General features: G+C 49.2%; 2 protein-coding genes across 10 annotated transcripts in view; both read right to left on the reverse strand.

The window, feature by feature from the left end:
* Positions 1–25,671, reverse strand: part of Borcs7 (BLOC-1 related complex subunit 7) — a 172,979-nt gene that overhangs the window by 50,536 nt on the left and 96,772 nt on the right. The window lies entirely within an intron of this gene.
* Wbp1l (WW domain binding protein 1 like) overlaps positions 1–25,671 on the reverse strand; it is a 57,429-nt gene that overhangs the window by 10,678 nt on the left and 21,080 nt on the right. For 3 of the 9 annotated variants that reach the window (XM_050146493.1, XM_050146501.1, XM_050146456.1), the window contains one exon: positions 4,553–4,767. In XM_050146493.1, coding sequence (XP_050002450.1) covers positions 4,553–4,676 — 124 coding nt within the window. In that variant the 5' untranslated portion in view covers positions 4,677–4,767. Of the gene's footprint in view, positions 1–4,552; positions 4,768–6,290; positions 6,583–21,645; positions 21,899–22,468; positions 22,723–23,385; positions 23,434–25,671 lie in introns of those variants that run through there. The other 6 variants (XM_050146445.1, XM_050146476.1, XM_050146430.1 and 3 more) reach the window with 6 other exon arrangements.

Genomic DNA, 25,671 nt, shown 5'->3' on the forward strand with positions numbered 1-25,671 from the left:
AGAAGGTGGGTTTTACTGGTTTTGTTTCTGAGGCAGGATGCAGCCTCAAACTTAGGGCAATCCTCCTGTTTCCCGAGTGCTAGAATTACAGGTGTGTGCTACCACACCTAGCGGAAGAAATTTTTGAGAAACTGAATCAATCAAACTCATACAAGAGTACAAAACTAAACAAAAAAGACACTCTCTACCCTATGTCCCCAAACACACGCCAGCCCAGAGGACTCCTCCCTGCCTCCCCATGTCATGGCCTTGCTGTGTGCAGCATGTGTCAGGCTAAGCTAAATGGAAACCATGTTTGTAAGAACAGTCACAGTCCCACGTAGGAGCTGAGTCACGTGCCCCAGAGTTCATGACAGACTTGGGAAAAGGCTACTCCCCGACTGACGGGAAATTCCCCACCAGGGAGCCACAACATACTTAGCCCCTTCCTCTCACAGGACAGGGGAGACTCCCTTGGCTCTGACTGTTCTCGCTGGGAACTCCTGCCCTGACGCTGCTCAAAATTTCTGAATTTGGGAAATGAAGATTCCAGAACTATACTGTCATCTGAATTGTAAGTCAGTCCTATAGGGGTAACCACAGCTACACAGGTTCAAATCCCAGTTCTCAAAGACCTGTGACCCTGGGGGCTTTGTGTCTATTCCCCTTGCCTGTAAAATGGGAGAACAATGGTCTCTAACAACTCTGATCATTTTAAGGCCCGGGAGAACATATATGAACTACTCCAAGCCATGCCTGTGTATCGAGCAATCTCTGGCTTATTATTAACACTGTTGCTGTTACAGGCTAATCACAGATGGCAAGGATTTCCTCGAAATCCTCTTTGACCCCACCCTGAAAACCATTCCATAAAAAACATGGGTTAGGATCAAGTCCAAAGTCTGCTTCGAGGTTCTGTTCTTGGCAAAATTCTGTGGAAAAATCTGGCCACTCCTATTGACTGAGCCCCTGCTGTGAACAAGGTGCTGTGTCCGCTGATAGGAACTGTTGTGCTCTGATCATCCTGCCCGCGTCCAGGGCACTGGGTCACCAGGGAGCTGTGCTTCAACAGGGTCTTGGAGGGTAACTCCTTGATAGCCAATGTGCTCTAGAGCTAAGTGCCGTAAGTTGGCCATGATATCAGCTCAACTGTCCTTTGAAAATAAACTTAAAAGAAATAAAATTAACTTGTACTTGTGCAAGTTGTGTGTTGGAACATCAATCCCATAGTGCCTCACAAATGTGGACAGCTCCTCATACATTAACTAAAATAACACAGTGAGTGAGTATTAGCCCGTTAGCATTAAGTGGGTTGCTAACGGTCTCTTTCATGTCCCAGGAAACAACTTGAGTAAAATTCCTCCAAATCACCTCAGGGACAGAAAGTCCAACACTGACTTTTCCCTGGGAAATGTGGTCTGGAGAATGGCCAGGGGCCTCAAACTAGAACCCGGAACCCTGCTTCATGGTTTTTGTTTGGTTTGTTTGTTTGTTTGTTTGTTTTTTGAGGGTACTCCTGGATTTCTGGAGTCTCCTTGCTCCGCCTGTTTCAGGGACGTTAAGCCTGCAGAGAAGCTCTCTGGGACTCTGTGATCTGTGCCCCTCCTCCTTCCAGCTCAGCCCTTAGACAACCTGAGACGAGAGTGACAGCCACGGCCCCTAACAACAGAGTGATTCCTGAACGCCCCCAGCCCCAAGGCGAGCAGACAACCTGAGTACCTCCCAGGTGCAGATGACCCTACTATAATGCTATCTATACAAGTTTCCTATAGCCCACCTCTCCCAGGCAAGCCTCACAGGCTCGGGGCGTGGGTGTGCCTTGGTTAAGAGCAGTCTCCGGTACGTGCTTAAGTCCGCTCAACCCTCGAGGAGCACTCAAAGGCCACCTTTTCCACACACGCCACCCAGGTCTTGTCTGGACAAAGCAAATTCCTTCTGAACAGGAGCCGGCAGATGTGGCATTTACCCCATACTTCTTCGGTGCTGCAAGCCCACACGGCATCACCTCCTGGCTTGATTACTTCCCAAAGTAAGAGTTATGTATGCCCCACCCACTTCTGAGTTAGAAGATGCTATGGCATCAATTGAGAGCCTGCTAGAATTGCAAACTCTCAGGATCTAGCTCATACGTAGGGCCTGTGTTTAAATATGCCTCTGCTACACACTGCGGCCTAAGACCCCTGGGATACGGGTTTGCGGAATGACTGGCAGCAGAGTGTGAATCCAAGCACAAACCGGTTTCTGTGGTCTCAGGCAATGTGCTGGTCAAACAGAAACATCTCTTCCCACCTCATATGGGCCCAGGGCCTGGTTCAGGTTACAGCAACCTGAAAACTTGCTGGACAAAACTCAAGGTCAGCATGTACCCGTGGGCTGTGGGGCTGTACATTGTGTGTACGTCAGTCCTTAGGACACAGGCAAAATTAGTTCAGCAGAGGTAAAAGGGCTGGTGGGAACGGCATTGCCCCCAGGGCCTTTCTTGTGAAATGAAGAGGTGCCTCGTCTGACCTTGCCAGTGATCACTGGCTCAGTTTTCTCTCCCACAGAAAGGGGGGCAAGAGGTAGGAAACCAACTCAATGCCAGTTACTTTTGCATTTCTGGCAAAACTGAAAGGCAGTGAGAGGGAACACGGGTTACAACCACAAGAAGTACATTTTTTCAGCACTTGGGAGGAAGAGATAACAGAATTTAGCTCTTGGTCAGCCTGAGCTACACAGCCATTTCCAGACCAACTATATACGAAAAAATGTATCTTAAACAAACAAAAAACCAATAAAAGAGCATGTGTTGTTTTGCTGAGAACTTTACAGCTTGATCCAACCCTCCAGTCCCCTCCTGTGCACTTCTTGAAAAAGCCAGGCCCCAAATAAGGAGGAAGAACTAAGAATCTCATAGGAGGGACAGTGTCGATTGCGTTGGGTGGGTTACTCAGTCTAGGGGTTTGTAACCAACCCTGCAATCAGTTATTCCAGGGTCTCGGAGGGGCGCTACCTGGAAGGGAATGAGCTAAGACAGAAGAAGGAGGCCAAGCAGATTTGTCAAAGCCTCCGTTTATTAGGGACGGGTTACAGTTTATATATGGTAAGGAATGGGGGGCAGGGCACGGGATCTCGCCCCGTGGTCCTGGTCAGGTAGGCCAGGAGGTCACAAGTTGCCACACCTGGTTCCCTGGATAGCTGGAATGTGAGGCGGGTTCCGCTAACAGATTAACAGTTAATTGGATGTGAGGCAGATTTTGTCAATAGAACATAATTATGGGTGTGGGGTTCTCTGCAGACTCCCTAGGGTGATTCCTGTAATGATTTTTAGAGGGGAAATGGCTCCTGACAGGACAGAAAAATACGCACTGGGCATCTCCAGCCCAAGAAGTCACCACTGGGCACAGGCCTCCAAATGCCTCTCTCTGTGGTCTCCATCCTGGCGCTCCGCCACCCCCACCGCACACCCGGAGTTGGGAAGCCTTGCCACTTGTACAGGGAGGCTGCTCTCTCTCTGTTGGGCCTCCCCACTTCCCCAGATGACTGTGGACAGAAGTGAGACAGAAGCCTCTCTTCCCAGACAATCTTCCTGCCACTTGCTTCTCTTAGCCCTTGCCACTGGCCCACCTCTTGGCCCGGGCTTTGCTCTCCCTCGCAGCCCAGGAGGTTCTGTCAATCTGAGATGGGGCCATGAGCAACCCCGCTTCTTTCCGTAAGCGGTGCCGGCTGGGCCCAGGCCCCAGAAAAACAAGCTGGAGCTCTGTGCTTTTTGGCAGCCCGGCTTCGCCTTTTGTTTTGACAAGGGGTGGAAGGGAGAATTTGAACCCTGTGGTTATCTGCATTTTAAAACATTTAAACACAGTGAGTCCACCTGCTTGGCACTCGGCACTGTTTAGCCAGTTTCTCGGCCCTGCGCCTTCTAAACCAGCAATTCTGTACCCTCCTCTTGCTTATATACACGGGAGCTTGGTGGGGATCTCGACGCTCTGTCCTTTCCCACACTCGTCCTGGAAAGGGAAGGGTAAGGAAGAGGTCCTATTTGATGACCCACCCATGCTGGCTTTCAGAGACCGTTGCATTTCACAGGGAGGGAGACTTCCCAGCCAGGAGTCCAATCTCCTTGCCAGATCAAATACTGGTCCTAGCTGTTTTCCTACCATATCACTAACTGGGAGGAGTGGGTGAGGGGAGAGGGCAGGAAAGGCCCATAGGGGACAGTGGGAGTAAGGGCATGGTTTGACAAGCCGATCCAATGTCTGGTTTTCTACGGAGCAGGGGTGAGGGCTCAGAATCGTCTGGGCAAACAGTCCGCGGTTGTTTCTTTTGAGAAGCAGCTGTGGGAACCTCGGCTGTGTCAGTCACCTGAGCCTGCTCTCCCCATCCTCCCACTCTGTCTGGCCGTCAACACTGTCTCATTTGAGTTCTAAAACGATCAGGGTACAAAGTGTGTTGGGCAAAAGCCCTGTCTGACAACCTTGACCTCTGGAGAGGCAGACTGCGTTCCCATCATCAGCCCACGGTGCCCAGAGGGTACCCAAGCCCTCCTCCTCTAGAAAGGAATCACTTCCGCAACCCGGAAGCAGATGCTACTCACCAACACTGTCCCCAAGAGAATCAGAAAAGGCTGGCCAGCCCGCGGTTTCCCAAGGAGCAGAGGCAGTAACCGGGACCCTGGGATGCCAAGAACCCCCTGGGCAAGGACTTACACCAGAGTTCATAGTAGTAGTTGCAGCACTGAGACTGTCCACAGCAGTGTCCTGTGTCACAGATGTAGCTTTGATTGTTGGTACCCACACAGGCTTCCTTATCCTACAAAAGCAAGAAGCAATGGAGCAGGTTACACGACAGCGTGTGCCCACTGTCTGCCGCCCCACCCCCCTCGGTCATCTGTCTGTCTGTCTTCCGAACACCCGTTATGGAAAAGAAAGAAAAGAAAAAGACCTGACCACAGCAGAGTTTAGAAAAACAAAGGTTGATTTATTAGGGAAGGGTCATAAAACACAAAGCCACTTGGTAAAAAGTGAGGCTCCCCTCAGACAGGACGGGGGAGGGGGATAAGGAGGCATACTCCATGTCCAAGGAAAAACAGTTCATGTTTAGTGCCGAACTCAGTTGCCAGGAAGGTGACGATCCCCCTGTGATGACCAGTAAATGAAATCACTTTCTATAAAACTTTCCGGAATACTGAATGCAAACAGGACGCTAGAATTACCATCCATTCAGTCATTCAGATCTCCCTTCCAAACTCCCTCCCAGACTGCTAACAGTAAGATTCAGAAGATGGTTTGGAAGCAAACATGGGCTGGGGATGTAGCACAGTTGGCAGAATACTTGCCTAGAATGCATGAAACCATGTGTTCAAACCCATCACTGCAAAAACCGCGGGTGATGGTGTTGGGGGATATTCTATCTCACTGTGAACCCCAAGTTAGCACTTGGCATTAATTAAATAAAATTAATCTTGGGTCAGGAGGCTGCATCAGCAACTAATTGACAGAAAGCAATCACAGAGTATCAGCGGGCATCCAGAAGACTGGAGAGAAGCACCAGAAGTAGCCGAGAGGAATTTGGAGTGACGCTGCTTTTGTTTGGCAGAGCCGAAGGATGCCCTCTTTGGCAGATGATGCCAGCAAGGAGAGAAAGCTGGCCAGCTAGCTGCTACTCAGCCTCTCTGAGCTAGCAGGTTTTCACCCCAGCCTTTGAATCTCGAGTCTTATTTATAAAGAGAGTAATAGAGATTCAGTTAAAGCTACCTTAGCAGCAACAGAGCCAGTACCTATGGGAACAGAATTCCCACCAGGTTGCTGCCTGAGCTGCTAAGCTCCTGCCAGAAACGCAGGCTGGTGACTGCAACTGCTGGCTGAAATAACAGTACATTAAGTCATAGCCATTGTGCTGAAGTCAAACCCACAATTGGATGGTGGTGGCAAAGGCCTTTAATCCCAGCACCTGGGAGGCAGAGGACCTCTGTGAGTTCAAGGCCAGCCTGTTCTAGTTACAACTAGAGCTAGTTCAAAGAAAGCTAGGGCTATAACACAGAGAAACCCTGTCTCAAAAAACAAAAGAACAAAAACAAAACAAAACCCAACATGATATTGCACACCTGTGGTCCCAGGACTTAGGGGGTAGGGGTAGGAAGCTCAGAAGTTAAGGTCACCCTAGGCTACACATGACCCTACCACAAACAAACCCAAAAACAAACCCCAAATAAACAGATACACAAAACAAAACCACAAAATCATTTCCTCTGAGTCTTTACTCAAAAAAAAAAAAAGTGGCAAACCTATTCAGGAGGCCCAGAAACTTCAATTTTCTAGAGCATTTTTACTTACTGGATGATGTCCTGAAAGTCCTGACTTGAGCCACGATCCACATGGTCCCTCATCAGGGCAGTTACATAAAGGGCACTGCCGAGCAACCACGTAGCACTTTGCCAAATTCTATTCATAGCATTGGGGGACGAGGATGGGAGTGAACTCTTTTAAAATCTAGTTCCCACTAAAGCTATGAAATGCCAACCAGGCATGGTGGCTACATGTGTAAGCCTAAACTTCTGGAGGCTGAGGCAGGAGGATGGCTTTGAGCTCAAGACCAGCTTGGGCTTCACAGTGAGCGAAGTTCATCCTAGGATACAGTATCTGTGTCAAAGAGGAGGCAGAGGCTGGAGATAGCTCAGCTGGCAGTGTGCCTGCTGTGTAAGCGTTAGGAACTAAGTTTGGATCCCTAGGACCCACATAAAAATCTGGGCATGGTGGTGCACTTCTGCAATTCTAGCAACATGGTAGGAGTAGGTGCAAGATGAGGAGCCTATCACAACATAAAGGACCTGATGGAGACAGGAAGATGCCAGCTAACCAGCCTCGCTGATTTGGTAAACACCATGTGCAGTGAGAGACCATCATTCAAAAAATGAAGTGGAGGAGCTGGAGATATGGCTCCGTGGTTAGGGGCACCGGCTTGTTCTTCCAGAGGACCTGAGTTCAATTCCCAGCACTGACATGGCAGCTCACAACTGTCTGTAACTCCAGTCCCAGGGCTTCTAGTGCCCTCACACAGACATACATGCAGGCAAAACACCAGTGAGCATAAAATAAATTATATATTAAAAACATGAAGTGGAGAGTAACTGAGAAAGACAGTAAATGTCAGCCTCTAGCCTTCCCATGCACACCCGTGCACAGACACACACACACACACACACACACACACACGAATGAAGTAACATACTAACTAACCTTAACCTCTGCTAAGAAGTATTTTGAGCAACTTCACACACGTATGCTGAAACTTCCACAAGCCATCTGCCATACCTGGCTTTCAGTGTTTCATTTACTATCATCAGTCTGTGCCAAGCACCATCTTGGGTAAGTGGAACACAGAGATAAAGAAAACATTGTTCCTAACTTTAACAAGCTCAAAGTTATGAAGAAAAACCCTGCTCGAGCAAAGAAACGCAACCTGATGGGTAACATTTGCATCTACTGCCCCTGCCCACTGGCATCCATCCCGGCAGACGGCTGCCAGGGGAAACTCAAGTCACATGGCCAGCTCTAGCCTTACTACGTTGGCTTCAAGCATAAACAAAGCATCTAAGGCCAGGCAGCTACAGGAGGAGACAGGAAAACAGGCACAATTGTGTACCAGATCCTTCCGCAGGGCACACCTCTTCCACACACCTTCAGGGCTCCCACAGCTCTTTAAAGTCTTCTACCCAGGCCAGCAAGATGACCCAATGGTTAAACTGAGTCTGAGTTTGTTCCTCCAAACCCACGATGGGAGGAGAGCGCCAACTCACCGAAGTTGTCCTCTGACATCTGTCTGTGTGCTGTGACATGTGCACACACACAGAATAAGTGTGCATACCCACACGCACACAAGAAGAGAAGACAACACTAATTTTAAGAAAGAACTCTTACACCTCAGGATGAACAAGCTCCGAAGGAAGCCACGAATGGGCAGTAAAGGCTGCAGCGAGTCTCACAGCATTGCCAGGTTCTTTATTCTCGCGTCCCGAGCCCAGTGAAAGCAGGATGCTAACTAGCAAGCAGCTGTCTGATTAGAGGCCTCTCAGAGGCATGGTGCATGTGGAGACAGCAGAGTGGCACTTGCTACATTCCCAGAACCCAGCCACTCTGGCTTCAGAGCAAACCACTTCTTTAATGAGGATATCAAGTCTCTCCAAGTTCACCAAGTCCTGCCAATGCCACTCTTTTGACACTAATTTGAAAAGCAAGTTTAAAGTATTCATGTAGCTTTAAAACAGGGCATGCTTCCTCTTCCCCGGCAAATACATCCAGAGAGCCTTCTGCCTGGGGTTCAGGCAGCGACATGACCCGTGTGACAAACACACTTGAAATCTAAACAAGTAACGCCCTGAAGACCTACTGGTGTCGGCTCTGCTCTTGGCTCTTCCACACTCCTGTTAGAAACAGGACCCCCCTCCACTCTGCCTTGCTGCTGGGCTCCAGTGCAGAGCTAGCTGTCTTAGCACCCCTTAACCCAGTTCCTCAAACCCACTTTAAGTCAACTGCCTAGCCCACCCCGTGCCTGCTCTGCACGGGTCCTTCATCCCCAAAGGCAGGACACCCCCTGCACTCTGCACCAGTCTTGTTCTAGGGAATTGCCCCTCTGCGGAATGAAAAGGCAAAGGAGGCAGGCAGTGAAGACAGGGTGTAGAGAGGCTGTTAGCATGCAAGATACAAAGGAGGATGAAGGAAGACCAAGGAGGGTTACAGGGATGAGAAGTGGGCTCCGCCAGTCAGCCCTGCAGTAGGAAAAGAACCTGGCAGGCTTAGATTCCACCTCAGTCCTGCCACTTCAGAGGAACAAGACTTTGGGTGATCGACATGACTGCCCTACAGTTAACGTGACCTGTAACATCTTTAATCTTACGGCTTTTTGGTTTGGTTGGTTGGTTTGGGTGCTGGGAATGGAACTTGCATGCTAAGTGCAGGCTCTGTCTGGTTTCTTCAAACCCCTTGCCTTATCACACCTCCGACACGGCATCCACAAGTCAATATAAGAGTTCATAAACGCCATGGCTCCTCTCACTCAAGCCCCTCCATAAGCAGCAGCTCAGCCAGAGATCACCACTGGGGGGGGAGGGTGTCAAAGACCGCTTGTAGGTCAGTACCCACAGAACTCAAGTAGTTAAGAGTGAGTTGGGTCTGAGACCAAAGCCCCATTCCTGCACGGGGTTTATTTAATACGCAGCCTCGGAAGGCTAGTTTCCCCAGGCGGCTATCAGCATTGTTCCGTGAGCCCTGGTTATTGCTGGGCATGGAGGACCATCCAAACAGCACTTTGTCCTCCCCGGCATCAGCAAAAACAGAACAAGCTGCCACGGCCTGTGGGGCTTGTCACACACATGACAAACTATTGAGCATACAATAGGATGGTCTAAAATTCCCAGCCCTCCCCATGACTGCCACACTTCCCCCAGGCCTCTTCAAGCACAGGACACTCATGCTGTCCCGGCCCAGGCCTGAGTGGTATGGACTGATTTTCCTGAGGCTTGGAACCTTGTCTTCTCAGTCCCTCTCCCTTCCCAGGACATCACACGCCACGAGGAGCCAACGGTCACGTGATCTCTCCCCACAGAGGCAGGGCAGGCTGAGGGAATGGGAACTGCTGGGGCTAGCACGTTAGGAGCCAGCGCTGCTCTAAATGCTTTCCACGGGGTCCTTTATTGAGACTTCAAAGGAACTACGAAGTAAGAGAGATGGGAGCTGAGGGCCAAAAGCCACAAGGCAAGGAAGGGACCCCATCAAGCTCGCGTGACTCCAGACCAGAGCTTTCCACCACCCGGCCTCCCTGTGGAGGCTGGGCCTCTTCTGCAACTCTCCCATCCTTAGCTGCTGAGATGAAATCTTGAGTCAAACAAGTAAGGATTCGCTTTTGAGGGAAATGACAAAGGCCCAGCTCTCAGACTTGGGAACAGTGTGCCTCACCTACACCAAGCTGTGAGAAGGGGGACATGCCCAAGCTCCTCCCTTCTGAGCTCAAAATGCCAGGCTCTGACACAATAGGGAGTGGAAGAATAGGAGCTCACCTCAGGGAGGTATGGAAGCGTGCAAGCCCCACCCACCCTTCTGCAAAGTGTGCAAGCCACCGCCCCCCCTTCTGCAGCCCTTACTCCTTTACTGACAGCCTTGAGCTGGGGCGGGGGGGGGGCACACGGCAAGTGAACAAAGCCTCCCACCGTAGAAGGATCTTTAAAGCATCTAATAAAAGGCAACAGAATAATCACAGGTGTAACGGCGATGGAGCACGCAGACGCGAGGGCCAATCAAGGCAGCCTAGATGGCATCTGGGAGGAAGGTAAGCTTCACTTGGGACGGAAAGGATGATTAGAGAGCGTGTAACTACAGGAAAGGCCCGAGAAGAACGTTCCAGGATAAAAACACTCTCAGCAAACTTCTTTGGCCAGGAGATGCCTGGAGAAGTAAGGAGGTTAGGTGAGCCAGGGCCTAACAACCCAGGAAGAAGACAGACAGACTGACTTTTTAAAAGTTACTTTCAGCCTCCTCAGATACTGTAGGCACATGGTGCACACACATACATTCAGGTGAAAACCTATACACATAAAATAAAAATATTTATTTTTTTTTTTGTTATGTATACAATATTCTGTCTGTGTGTATGTTTGCAGGCCAGAAGAGGGCACCAGACCTCATTACAGATGGTTGTGAGCCACCATGTGGTTGCCGGGAATTGAACTCAGGACCTTTGGAAGAACAGGCAATGCTCTTAACCACTGAGCCATCTCTCCAGCCCCGACTGTATTATTTCTAAAAGTGCCTCATTCTTGGGCCTGTTGTCAAACGATTTTAATGAGATAATATGAAAATTAAAACTAATTCCTAAGCNTGTGAGCCACCATGTGGTTGCCGGGAATTGAACTCAGGACCTTTGGAAGAGCAGGCAATGCTCTTAACCACTGAGCCATCTCTCCAGCCCATAAAATAAAAATAACAAAAAGAAAAAGAAAGAAAGGAAGAAAGAAAGAAAGAAAGAAAGAAAGAAAGAAAGAAAGAAAGAAAGAGGGAGGTAGAGAAAGAAAGAAAAAAGAAAAAACGAATCTGCAGTTACCCTTTCCTGGAAAGACATCGAAAAGTCCATATAGAAAAAAAAAGTAAAAGGCAGAGCATATCAAAAAGGAACTGTAAAACCCAAGTGTTCTTGGGGCTGGAGAAACAGCTCTGGTCAAGAGCACTGGCTGCCCTTCCGGAGGACAGGGGCTCAATTCCCAGCACCACATAACGGCTCACAACCATCTGTAACTCCAATGCCAGGAGATCCAATGTCTCCTCTGGCCTCCAAGGACACCGCACATACATGGTGCACAGGCCCCACACACACACACATTTTTAGAAAGTGCTGTTACGCTGAGTCCTTCACCTTAAGGACGGCAGTGGTGAACTAGCGATCTCTCTTCCATGTGTACGGCCCTGGCACGGCTCACTGTGAGCAGCTCCAAGAGACACCAAACAAAACAGAGGGGCACAAAGACGAAGCAGCTGAAACCAACACAGGGCCGGCGAGAACACTCTAACAATGAGAAGAGCTGAAGAGTGCATCTTCTGCACATAAGCAAACAATTATCTCATTTCTTTAGTGGCGACATAAGCTGGGGGCTAATGGTGTCCTAAACAGTTTCCACGTTTTGTAGTTGCTATTCTTAGCTGAGCCACGGGAAAGGTCAATTTAATCAACATGAGAACTTTCTCAGTGCCACTGGGCAGTAAAGGTTCTTCAGGCATGGTTTTAATTTGCCAGTTTATGGGGCTGGAAAACCCTGGGAGCAACTGGCTGGTGCCAACGTCATCTTCAGACCCTTAGAAAAACGCTGAAGTCTTAAAGCTTAAGAGGGAAAAATAGGAAAACTGAAGTCCTTTATTGGATGCTGAAGTATTCGGGGTACCAGCTCTCTTGGCTGTCTCATGAGAATGGCAGGGGAGTGCCCACTTCTGGCTCTCCCTGGTGCCCCTAAATCACTTAGCTATGCACCGAATGCCCTCACCTGCCACGCAATGTGTGGGCAGAGGCACAAGCAGGACAGCAAGGACAGCGGGCAAAAGGTCTACTCTGAAATACCGGCTACACGGCAGTTTCTCCAAGGGAAATAGAGATCAGAAGAAATAGAAGAGCCAAGAGCCATGAGTACAAAATGGGAATGAAGATCTGAATGGAGATGGAGACAGTTTCCTCTAATCCAACATGAGGCTGGACTCGCACTACCTGCACGGCCTGAAGATCTTTAAACTACAAATACAATAAAAATGGTTTCTGAGCCGAGCATGGTGCTGTCTGCCTAAGCCCAGCAGTCAAGATCATGAGGGAGGAGTCATGAGACTGGCTACATAGTGAGGCCTTGTCTCTGAAGTGTCCCTGGACTAGCAAGATGGCTTAGTGGGTGCAGGTGCTTGCTCCAAGCCTGCCAACCTGAGTTAATCCCCAGGACCCACACGGCGGAAGGGGAGAACTAACTCTGGACGCAATGCAAGGCCTAGTTCCCAGGCTAGTACCAGCCCTGTGACTATACGTGACGCTAACATGCCATCCTGGGGACAAATGAGAAATAAAGGTTCTAGTTGAATGGTTGGTCATGTGTTTGTGTGTCAGGATGACAAGGGGTCAATGGTGCTGGCTAGTTTCATGTCAAACTGACAGAAGCTAGAGTCATTCTGGAAGTCAAGTCAGAAAATGTTGCTCCCAGATTGTAGCGCATTTTCTTAGCTGACGACTAATGCGGCCAGCTCGCTGTGAGCTTTGCCACCCTGGGCTGGGTGTCCAGGACGTGTAAGAAAGCGGGCTGGGCAAGGCAGGGGAGTGAGCCAGGAAGCAGCACCCTCCACAACTTCGGCATCAATTCCTGTCTCCAGATTCCTGCCCTAACTTCCTTTCCATGATGGTCTGTGACGTGGAGCCCTGAGCTGAAGTAAACCCTTTCCTCCCCAAGTTGCTTTTGGTCATGGAATTTTATCACAGCAGAAACTCTAAGACACACAGTAAGGGGTCCCACAAAGAAGGCTGGACTGAAGATGTTTACAAGTAAAATACAAAATACATAAAAATACGATCCATCACAAACAGAACTTGGAAAACTCAACAAATAATATGATAATAGCAGCTGGGAGGAAAAGGAACTCATGATAATGGAGTGCTCAGAGAAGACCTTTGTAGGAGGTTTCAGCCAGGTGTGCTCACTTACACCTCTAATTCCAGAACTCAGCAAGCTGAGGCAGGAGGGTCATCATGAATAAAAAGCTAGCCTGAGGTACAGGGTAAGACCCTCTCTAGGAAAAGGGCAGCAGGGAAGGAGTGTAAGGAACTGTTCAACAGGAAAAGCACCTGCAAGAATGAGTCCTCGAGCACAGTCCGCAAACATGTAAACCCCAGCAGGTGCGTTCGTAATCCCAGCACTGGAGAACCAGGACAAGTGGATCCCTAGGCTCTGCGCCCATCAAAGACTTTCCAAGGCTCTCCTCTGGCCTTCAAGCAAACACACACACACACACACACACACACACACACACACACACACGTGTGGCATGCACACCCTTGTACATTTGTGCACGCACACCTTTGTACGTTTGTGCATCGGCACATGAGCACACGCAAATCAAAGATGAAGTTTCAAATAATTAAAGCCCAAAAGGAAGAATAAACTATGAGAAGAGAATACAAGCAAAGGAAAGCTGGCAACCAATGCTTGTTTTGGCAGCACAAAATAAGGCTACAGAAATCAGAAGGGCCCTGAACAAGTACAACAGGCAAAGTCATAAAGCACTCCGAGTCTTTGGGAAGAGCAAGAGTGAGGCCCCATCAATTAATGGCCATTTTTGTACCTAAATCATTGAGCCAGTCTGCTCTCAACCTTGCCTGTGGCTAAACTATTATACAATTCGAGTAGAAAGTCCTTTTTTCAATAAATGAGCAGCCATCCTGATTCCCCCTCAGCTCCTGCCACAGCCGAGTCTACATCTCCTTTTGGGATGGCTTGACTGCTAAGAGAAGTTGTTGCTCTTGAAGACGTCCTGGGTGTGATTCCCAGTGCCACACGGCAACTCACAGCTGTCTGTCTGACTTCAGCAGACAGTAGGTCCATATGTGACGCTCAAACACGAATGCAGGCAGAACACAAACACACAAAATTAAAAAAAATAAATAAACTTTAAAAAAGTAAATAAAACACTGCCTGGGTCATGCATGTCATATATATTCAAGTTTGAGACCCGCTATCTTGGGTGTACACCAAGCATCCAGTAAACAGTCCATACTTTCCATAACAGATGAGAACTAATGTTCTTTCTAGAATCCCAAACACGCCCAAAAGTTACCCACCAGAGCACATTAAACCATTTACCTTCTGTCCCATTCTGTAAAAAACACAATAAATCATAAACATGCATCTTAGAAATAAATGGCACATTCAGTCGGCACACTCCCACCTGGCCAGTATTGCTACTGCTGAAGCCATGTCATAACTGGGTCCTCATTAAACAGCCCCACACGGAGCAGCCAGCAGAGAGATTAAAATCCATTTCCTGTGTTGCTATTAGGAACCTGGACAACATCCTCACAAAGAGTCACCTGACCCCAGAGGAAAATCCCAGAGTGAAAATCCAAAGTTGCAACACACCCCAAGGTTTTCTTAAAGTCCACTCAGTAAGGTACCCCCCCACCCCCTCTGGGGGTTCAACCCTTATTACGTTGAAATAAACAGACTGGAGGCAGGGGTGCTGGCAGTGTGAAAGCAGGGGTGCAGGCAGGGGCGCAGGCAGGGGTGCAGGCAGCTGCTCCTTGTCTATTTTTGACCCCACCAGGTAACTTTACCTTTTTAAATCATATATATTTGTTTTATGTATATGGCTGTTTTGCCTATGCGTACGTATGTACACCACATTGAGTGCCTGGTGCCTGCAGCGGTCAGAGGAGGTTGTCTGATCCCCTGGAACTGGAGTTGTGAGCTGCCATGTGGGTACTAGGAATAAAACCTGGGGTCCTCTGGAAGAGCAACCAGTGCTCTTAACCGCTGAGCCATCTCTCATCTCTCCAGCCCGATCCAGCTTTTCACACAGGAGCCTGGGACTTTACCGACTGAGCCACCTTCCCAGCGCTTATTTTTCATTTAAAGAAGGAGGAAAGGAAGGAAGTTTGGGGGTGGGGAGCACCAAGATTTTAAAGTAAAAAATACCCATATAAGAACAGAAATACAGGGGTTAGAGAGATGTTTTGGCAGGTAACAGTGCTCGCTGCTCTTCCAGAAGGATCAGGGTTCAATTCCCAGCACCCTCATCAGGTGGCTCACAATCACTAGGGACCCCAGTTTCATAGGAACCAATGCAGTGCCTTCTGGTGGCCCCCATGGGCACCTGTACACAATCAAAGACTTATACACATAAATAATAATAATAAAAGCAAATCGTAAAATATTTATTTTTGGATTCAGGAGGCAGTGGCAGGTGGATCTCTGAGTTAGAGGCCAGACTGGACAGTCAAGGCTACACATACAGTGAGACCCCATATCAAAAAGTAAAATGAAACAAAACAAAAAATAAAAACAGACAAAAGTAAAACAGAGTACTACCACCAACAATAAAAATCAACAAAAAAGTTAATGTTTCGATTTTTATTGCTGAAAAGAGCCCTAAACACTCAAGATCAGGGCTGTAGCTCGGTTGGTGAAGTGCTCGCGTCGCACGCATGAAGCCCTGGGCTCAGTCCTTAGCACAACACACAGCCAGGCAGAGGGACAAAGAATCCTAGGAGGAGCGTAGCTCAAGATCACCTCTGTGAGACTGAGGCTTGTCTGGGCTCCCCTACCTCAAAAAGTGAGAGGACTGGGAAGACGGCTCAGTCCTCAGAACCCACAAAAAAGCTGGACACTGTGGCACACACTCGTGATCCCAGGGCTAGGAAGGTAGTGACGGGGAGATCCTGAGACTTTCCGGCTAGTGAGCCTAATCAGTGAGCCCCCTGTCTCGAAACCCACAGTGGGCCAGTCCCAAGAAAGGACATTTAAGGTTGGCCTCTGACCCCCTCCCCTACAGTCATCTGAGCATCTCCACCACACACAGAGAAAGGGTCTTTCAAGTTGATCTTGCCCCTTTGCAAGTACAATCTAAATGAACAAAATTCAGTATGTGTGTTTGTGTGTGTGTGTGTGCACGCACGCAAGGGCTAGAACCAGAGTCTCACCTGGGCATGACTACTGAGGCGTTCTCAGCCTATGTCACCCGTCACCCCTAAATGACTTGTAACTCAAAAAAGCCCATGGGGTCATTTCTCCAAATGGTGACATGTATACACATAAAAATTCACACTCGTGTGGGCACTCAAACTCCTCAAACCTCTTAGCCAGCTTGCCCTTGTCACCTGTAAAACGTCTAAAGTGCCATCAACTGAGAGACCCAACCCTGAGATCACCCAGTTTATCAGTGACTTTATAGAACCCTGAAAATGGCTCTTGGTCAAACAAAAACCCCCTCCTTTCTTTAGACCTATTTTTATGTGCATGGGTGTCTTGCCTGCATGCATGTCTGTGCACCACATGCACGCCTGGTGCCCGTGGAGGCCAGAAGAGGGTATTGAAGTCCCTGGAATTGAAGTTACTATGTGGGTGCTGGGAATCACACCAGGTCATCTGAAAGAGTAGCCAGGGCTCTTAACCACGGAGCCATCTCTCTCAGCTCTAAAATACCCATTTCTTTGCCTCACAGGAAAAGGTGCTGTTTTCAGGGGGCCCTGAGCTACGAATGCTGTGACTTATTCTACGAGATCCACCACTCCCACCAGCAGCGACACGCACAAGCCACATGTCACTCCTCATTTTAACTCTGATCCTCGGTTTAGCACCGTCTTTGTCCTCATCCCACCAGCAGAGGCTCCTGTTTGGAGCCGAGACTCACCAGAGCTCACCTCAGGCGGCTGGCGGCTTCCAATCCAGGGCTGGAGATTTATGCATAAAAAGGTCAACATTGTTCAAGGTAACTGCTTACTCCTACAAAGAGTGACATTAAAAATGGCCTCTCCAAAATAGATATGAGATTTAAAAAATAAATAAAGAGATTTGGGACACAGAGGCTGTCTCCAGGATTGAAAAACTTAAAGAAACAAGGATTCTCTAAAGAGAATCTGCTTAGTGGTTAAGACAGCCTTGGATTTTTGTTTGTTCATTTTTAAGACAGGGTTTCTCTGGACAGCCCTGGCTGCCCTGGAACTTGCTTTGTAGACTAGGCTGGCCTTGAACTCACAGAGATCCACCTGCCTCTGCCTCCCAAGTGCTGGGATTAGAAGCACGTGCCACCACCACCAAACTAGCCTCAGATGGTTTAGGAAAGGGTACAGGATGGGTCTATTATGAATCAGTTTACAATGAACTGTAAGGGGTACTACCTTGAAATATATTCTATTATTACAGTAACTACCGCCTGCCGTGTAAGCTGTAAGTTATCTGGGCAAGACTGAGATCTGGCCCTGCTGGGGATTGATGTTCACATCACACAGGGCAAGAGGTGAGATTTCAGGTCCAGAAGGGTTTGGTATTATGTCCTCCCCACACGCACAAAATTTCTATGAGATATGGTCCCTGCTGACTGAGGGGGCAATTGGATGTAAGATTCCAAGTCTTCGGGCAGGTCATAAATGCAGGCTTCGGAAGCAAGGAAAAGTGCATTCGCCTTTCCTTACATCAGCCATCCCAGGCACAGTGATGCAGGCCTGCAATCCCAGCACTGGGGAGACTGCAGCAGGAGGGCTGAGTTCGAAGCCAGCCTACCTGCACAGCGAGCCCTCCTCTTTAAGGCCCATGACACCCACTCCCTCAGAACAGCAGCAGACTGGTGTCAGGAGTCTCTACCCTAGGGATCTCTATGCCGTCACCCCTGAGCCCAGAATCAGTCAACAGGATCTCGACATTGCTAAATGTCATAGGTGCCCACAGGGGTTTGTGTGTGTGTCCCACACATACAAAACTATCCGTTTTGTTGTTGCTTTTTTTTGGTTTTGTTTGTTGTTGTTATTTGTTTTCGAGACAGGGTTTCTCTGTATTGTCCTGGCTGTCCTAGAACTTGTTTTGTAGACTAGACTGGCCTCGAACTCAAGAGATCTGCCTGCATGCGCCTCGGCCACACTAAAACTGCCCCAGTTTTAGCACACCGTCCTACATAAAGGACGTAACTGTGCTCTGTCGGCTCATGGATTCTGCGTTCTGTGAACTCCAGGGTAGGACTGAGGTCGCCATCACAGGTGCGCCTACTCTAACAAAACCCATAAGGAAGTCCTGACCGGAGGACTGTGGAGCCAAGGCACACCCCGACAAGACCCCCCCCCAAATACACACACAAAATCCCCACCCAGACCCCATACCATTGGTCCCTCAGGCAGCAGCCTGCAGCGAAGCCTAAAGTTTTTATTTCCCAGATGGGTAAGAAATGAGTCGTTGGCTCCCTGACCACAGCAGGTTTACAGTAACCCAGCACAATCTGGGCCTGGCCCAAAACTTCAGAACCTCTGTTGGGTGGCGGGGCGGCTGGGCTGCGCATTCCATGTCTGCTGGAGCCTGCCCCAGTCTATCCCAGGCCTTCCTATTGTGCCACAGAGCCACACTCAGAGGTAGGATGTCATGAGTGTTTGTGGTCGGCGGGTAAACAGGATTTCCAAACCTTGACTGAAAACCACACACACTAAGAAGTTAGGCACTATCAGAAACCAAGACTGGGCCCTTGCGTCACAGTTCAGTGGGAGCTCCTGAAATCAAGTGTGTTGAGCAAAAGAGCCAAACAATAATAAACAGAAAGCCAGCGGGAAGCAGAGCCTGAGCTGGAACGGTCTAGTAAACCCCATGGCACTTCCAGGAAAGGAAGCCAGTACGCCAGACTCCAGCCACTTCAGAGCAAACAGCCTTTTCAGGAGTTGGTGTGGCTCGTGGGATGGTCCTCTCTCGCAGTTGAACGAATGACTTAGAATTAAGTCACCGACCAGGATTTATATTTTAATTCTTAAATATGTTTTTATTCACTACACAGAGCTCCTGTAATGGACACAGAGAACTGCAAAGGCTATATAGTTCTTATTCTTATGTATTTGTAAGTACAATACATAATACATTTCAATATATTAATATATACATTAATCTATAATGCAATGCACATCATAGAAGAGAACGCTGATTAAAGAAATACGGAAATATGGCATTATTTCTTTTCTTTCCTTCTTTTCTTGAGACATTGTCATATAGCCCAGGCTAGCCTTTAGTTCACTACATTGTCATATAGCCCAGGCTGGCCTTTAGTTCACTACATAGCCAAAGCTAATGTCCAGCTTCCTATTCTCCTGCCTCAGTCTCCTGGGATCACGTGCCCAGCAGTCACCTTGAAGGAATGAATCACTATTTCTAACAACAGAAGTCGTGTCCTATTGAGTCCGCCACCCCCCTCACCTCCCCATGAGGCCCAGGTTCGAACTCTGCCCCAAAAGCAGTGGCTACTGAGGACACAGACATGGAGGCGGGACAACATCTAGGGTTCTTTCAGTCCACTTACAGATCAGCAGCAAACAGCAGGAGGTGTAGGGATGGAGAATTAAAACCAGTGAAGTCTGCTAAGAGATGAGAAGAAATTTTTGGAAGACAAGGAATTTTACATTTTTTTAATATAACCAAATTAAGTTTCTGAAATAACCAAATTACTGTTTTCATGGACTAAAACTGACCTCTTCAAGGAAAGGGGGGTGGCTCAAACTCATGAGCAATCACTGGAGGAAGGGACAGCCCCTGGCTCTGCCCAGGGAAAAGTCGCCGTCACCAGACAGGGTCCTTGTCCACTAGGTCCTGTCCCAATGTCACAGAACAAGCCACGCTCCTTGAGAAACATGGCCTCTTTCTGCAGAGACGGCTTCAAACATGAATGTAGGCAGACTCAGGAAAACAGGCCTTTCTCACGTCCCATCGAGGGACCTTTAGAAAGCACAGGGTCCCAACACAGGACAGTCAGGTAAAGAGATACTAGAAATAACGAGACTACGTAAGCTACAAATCCTTCTGCAGGCAGGGACGGCCTGCAGAAGCTCAGAGTGGTAAGGGCCATTCAGAAGCCTTTTGTCAGGAAACTGCTCAGAAGCCAGTCTAGAAAACTGCTGATCACTGAGGGTGCTGGGGGCGGGGGTGGTAATTCAATGCTTGCCACCATCTCATTCTCTCGGCTGAGCTGGGGTTCTGGGACACAGGCCTTCTCCAACTTCTGGCCACCCCCATATAGAAGATGAAAGTATCTTGGTAAAGTAAGAAATGGCCATCAGGTGGTGGTGGTGCACACCTTTAATCCCAGTTCTTGGAGGGCAGAGGCAGGCAGATCTCTGTGTGAGTTCAAGGCCAGCCTGGTCTACAGAGCAAGTTCCAGGACAGGCAAAGTTACAGAGAGAACAATCACCCCCCACGAAAGGAAGGAAGGAAGGAAGGAAGGAAGGAAGGAAGGAAGGAAGGAAGGAAGGAAGGAAGGAAGGAAGGAAGGAAGGAAGGAAGGAAGGAAAAAAAGATGATTTCTCAAGTCTAAGTCAGCACACAGGGTGCTGAATGACAGAAACACATGGTCACTGAACTCATTCAACTTCTGCAAAGGGGCCTGCAGCTTCTTGGCCCTGTACCACGGCAGTCACATGTCCTTTAATAATGAGTGAGCAAGGCTAGAAAGATGGCTCAGCAGTTAGGACTATGCACTGCTTCTGTAGAGAACTTGAATTTAATTGCTAGCACCCACCATGGGTGGCTAAAACCACCTGTAACTCCAGCTCCAGGATGCAATGTCTCCGGCCTGTGTGAGCACCTGCGCTCGCTTGCACACTCGCTCACACGCACACACACAAACCAGCCAAGGTACTAGTGTTTTACACACATTCTTTTATGAAATCTTCCTCAAGCAAATATTTGCATTTCAGAGATGGGGTTCACAGTCACGGAGGAGTGAGTGCAAATCTCTGCCTTTCCAGTCCTGTTCTTTCCACTGTACTCCAGTTGCTAATGAAAGGGGATTTTCATCCATTCATTTTCCAGAACTGCTGGAAGCTGACGTCTCATCAGTGCCCTCCAGATCTTACCATGCTTGCAGGCTAAAGGCAACTCTTGTTAAGAAGAGGAGAGAGTGCTCACAGGACTGTCATTGTACCAACTGCACCAGAGGACAGTGGGGCTGTCGCTGCACCAACTGCACCAGAGGACAGAGGGGCTGTCACTGCACCAACTGCACCAGAGGACTGCTCTGCAGCTCGATGAGGACGGTAATACAATGTTTCCGGAATTTTCCCCAACCCACTCTTTTATATTCTGTTTTTCATATCACATATCTTGATCCCATTCATTGCCTGTCCCTTCATATGCACCCTGTACCCCTGCACTCTCCACCGAAATAAAATTCAAGAGGAAAAAAAAAAAGGAAGAAAATAAGACTAAAAAAAATTTTTAAAGGGAAGTAATTACAAATCTCATCATGGAAGCTGCAGTGTGACCTAACAAGTCACACCATATACTCCTTTGCCCATACATCTCTACCTGCGAGTGTTCACTGCAAAGAATCATTGGTTCAAGGCCCCTGGTCTCCACTACACGTTTGATGTTTGGACATGCTGCTGCCGTCCTGTGCCCACACCCACCTTTAAAGAACTCCAGGCAACCCCTAAAGATCCACTCACCTTGTCCTCAAGGCTTCCCTCTGGACCTGGGGCCTGAGTTCACCAGTGGCCTCGCTTCCCCAGGGACAAGCTGTAGACAGTGTGTGTGCCTGTCCCCTCTGGCAGCCCTGCGGCTGGGTACAGTCACACATTCCGATACAGACAAGCCTCTCAGACCAAGGAGGGGGTGGGGGTGTCCGGCTCTCCGGAGCCCTGGAACAAATACTTGGAGCAGTATCTATGCTGGGGACAGCAGCTGGTCCCTTGCTACTGTTTTCTCATTCCACACTGGGTCACCAGCAGGAATTGAGTGCCCCCCACCCCGCCCACTTCAAACAGTGGCCCACTAAGTAATCAAGCCTCTGCCACAGGAGTCTGTTTGCCTTGTAAATCAGCCAGCAAGGCCAAAACAAACAGTTTCCACCCCACCCCCTGAAGTGTCCAGGATATCCCTCAGTCACAGGGCCACCCAAAGAAGGGAGGCTCAGAGCCTCTGCACACCCCTCCCCCAGTCCCTTCAGAACCGGTGGACCGGGAAGAAGTCTCTCCTACCTCACCAAATCAAAATGGAGAAGGAAGAAAGGGGGGTGAGCAAGAGCCCCACTTTCCCTTACCAAGCTGTACACGCGGCTCACGGCTCCAGCCCTAGGGTCACCCCGGGGTCACTGGGGTGAAGAATAGGACGGCTCTGGAGGCTGGGAGCAACCAGCAAGAAGGCTGCGTGAAAGCTGCCCGTCAGGACTGAGACACTTTCTAAATACGCCCCCTACTCGACACACCCGCCACCTCCACCCCCCTCCCGTCCCCAGCCAGATCAATGATCCATGTAGAACCAGTCAATTACCTGTCTAAGCCCCAAAAGGAAAGGCATCCTGTAACAGCATCGTCCACACTACTCTCAGCAACAAAGGGCTCTCCAAAGTTAAGGTCTTGGAGTGAGCATGGCCCGTGGTGGTTCGGTGCTCTCAGAGCAAAGAAGAGACAGTCAACAGAGTCCTGGGACCCAGCAGGCTGCCTGCTCTCCTCACTACCTCCCCTCACCCCTGCCTGGCCCCGACCCACCCCCACCTTCTCGTGACACATCTCAGATGCAGCACAGCCCAGGCGTCTGCCAAGGGGGAAATGACATCAGATCAGGCACAGTGGAGAAACTTCAGACAGCTGCTGAGGATGTGCAGTAAACCCGTGATGCCAAGACCAACCTAGAGGGGGGCCTGCTAGCTCCCCCTGCTCTGATGGGCTCCCGGCTGGCAGATAAATCAAGTCTGAGAAACTCAAGAGAACTGTACTTCTCTGCATAAGGACTGGGTCCCAAGGTGTTGTTTCTCCTCGGGGAAAGAAATTCAAGCCTGGTTACTGTCCTTCCACAGAAACTTTTCCACCCCGCCCCAGTCTTCTGTGGTGGCGCTCAATAAACAGCAGCCGGTTCGCAGTTCACGCGGTTCACGGCTGTCCCCACCCTCGAGGGGCATCTCTCCCTGCTCAGGTAGTAACCCTGGCTGCTGCCTTGGGCCCCCCACTATAAGGGGAGTTTATATTTCATAAACAAACTGGGCACATCCAGGTGCCAACATCTTTCCTCACTCGTCCTACAAAGGGTACAACAAGTCCCGCCACACCCTCCGAGCTGCCAGTAACACACATCAGCTATATTTAAACCAACTCTTGGTTCAGAAAAGCTCGCTCCCTCAGATTTGCTGGACTTCTCCTTTCCGGAGAAGACCGGCCGGTTTTGCCCAGGAAACAAAGACCTGATCTGACCTTTCCTGGTTGGTGCGGCGAGCCAACCCTCATCCTGAACAGCTAGCAGCACGTGGGAGCGTTCCCAGGCCTGAGTCCTACACCAGAACCATCGCTAGCACAAGGTCCAGATTCGGGTGTGGGCTTGCAGAAGTGACTCTACTGGGTGTGATCCGAGACAGAACTCAGGGCCTCTCTAGATAAGGGCTCTCCCACTGTGCTATGCCACACCCCCAGCTCAGAAATGACAGTTTTCAAAGGGAACTTTGAAGTTCAAAGTCAATTTTTAGTAGCCTGGACTGCAGATCAATTGTATTTCCCTCAACTCAAGAGTCCACATAGTTCTTGTCGAAGCTTCTGCAATTATTTTCCCTCAGCGATATGTACTAGCTGACTCATATAAACCAAGATGTCCACAAATTACCATCTCGAACTCCCACCTAGGACAAGAAATTAGCAACACACAGCACCAAGCACAGTGCGGGCCACGCATGTACCTACTCATTAGACTCCAGCCAGACACAGTGTGCTTGCTGCAGGTCACAGCTGACGGTCAAGGACACAAAGACAGGAAAATGAATAAGGCGAGCAGGCTGAGCCATTACATGAGGCTCACGGAAGAACAAACCCTAACCTCACTGCTATAAGAAAAGAAGAAAAAGCTTGGTGTACAGAGTGGGGGCCTCCATGGCTGTCTGGAGCCCAGAGAGCCACTTTAGGGCAAATACTGTATTCTCAAGACACACAGTCTGCTCTTGTCTGTTCCGTGCTCACACACACAGGCTAAACGACCAGACAGATGAGACTGGACAGCAAGGCTCAGCTGCCAGGAAGACCAGTGAGACAGTTTTCAACCCCTTCCCCTCATTTCCTGTTTCCCGGCAACCACTGGGAGCCAGAAAACATGTGAGACACAACTTTACTTTGGCAAGCCAACTGCGGAAATATGTCTCGAGTCTCTCTAGCCTGTACTGACCTAACAAGACAGACGGGCACCTAGGGTTCTCAGGAAAGGTGCCAGTGTGAATGTCCCCGTTTATCAATCCCACACCCACTAACTACCCACAGTGTACCTGCCAGGTACTGTCCTCAGTGCTAGGAATACGACCATTAAACAACTCCCACACTGCTCTCTGATGGGTTACAGAATTACTCTGTATTTCTTTTTTTTTTGATGGGAATGAGGGATTGGGACAGGTATCAAGTAACCCAAGCTGTCTTTGAACTCACTATTGAGTCAAGGATATCCTGAACCTCTCCCTCTCCCTCCCAAGTGCTGCGATTACAGGCTTGAGCCATCATTCCTGGTCACATTTCCTTGCCTCTCGACCCCCACTTTTGAGACAGGGTCTCATAGAGCCCATATGGCCACAAACTCACTCACCTCTGATCGTCCTGTCTCCATCTTCCTGGTTCTAGGATTAAGAGTCAGGGCTGGAGAGATGGCTCAGTGGTTAAGAGCACTGACTGCTCTTCCAGAGGACCCACGTTCAATTCCCAGTGACCACATGGCAGCTCACGACTGTCTATAATATCTGTTCCGGGTTCCAGGGGACCTGACACCCATGGCAAAACACCACCATTCATATATATAATAAGGAAGGAAGGAGAGAAAGAAAAGAAAGAAGAAAGGAGTATACCGCCACCCCTGGATAATATGGTGGTGGGGACAGAACCCAAGACTTCGTGTACGCTAGGCAAGCTCTCTACCAATTGAGCTACGCCTGACCCCTGCGTTTCTAAACCAATCCATCAATGGTGACTCGAGAAGTCAAAACTACATCAGTGTTGTATCACAGGCTGATTTCCTCCACACAAACCACCCCTCTGTGGCTGCTACTCCAGACATGGCTTCTAATCAGTGGCTGTCTGGGTTCATCTTCAGGAAGATTATACGTTTCTGAGCACAGGCAGCATTTTACGCCACGGCGTCATCGCGAGACCAACAGCAAAGGCTCTGAAGAAAGTGCTGACGATCCTTCACACTAACCTACTTCTTGCCTCAGCCCACGGGTGACTAAGCTTCCCAAAGCAATGAGATCCGGGGGTGAGGACAGAAAAGGGGAACTAGCTAATTCAGGCAGTCTTAGGAAGGTGAGCTCACTTTAAGCCAGGCCTTGGAAATATCACCGCAACCTAGTGACAAGTATCATTGCCACAACCCAGTCAGCTTTGGGATTTAAGAAGCGAGAGGGCCACTGCTGCCAGCCTGAAGGTGGAGCTGGGAGATTCATCTCAAGTGATCCAGGCTCAGACTCCAGGAGCCAAAAATAAAGCCCTCCTTCAAGTAATCTTCGTCATCTTCCT

The sequence above is a fragment of the Alexandromys fortis genome, unplaced genomic scaffold (assembly GCF_014885135.2).
Source record: "Alexandromys fortis isolate MF-2015 unplaced genomic scaffold, M_Fortis_MF-2015_v1.1 scaffold_16, whole genome shotgun sequence".
NCBI classification, from domain to species: domain Eukaryota; kingdom Metazoa; phylum Chordata; class Mammalia; order Rodentia; family Cricetidae; genus Alexandromys; species Alexandromys fortis.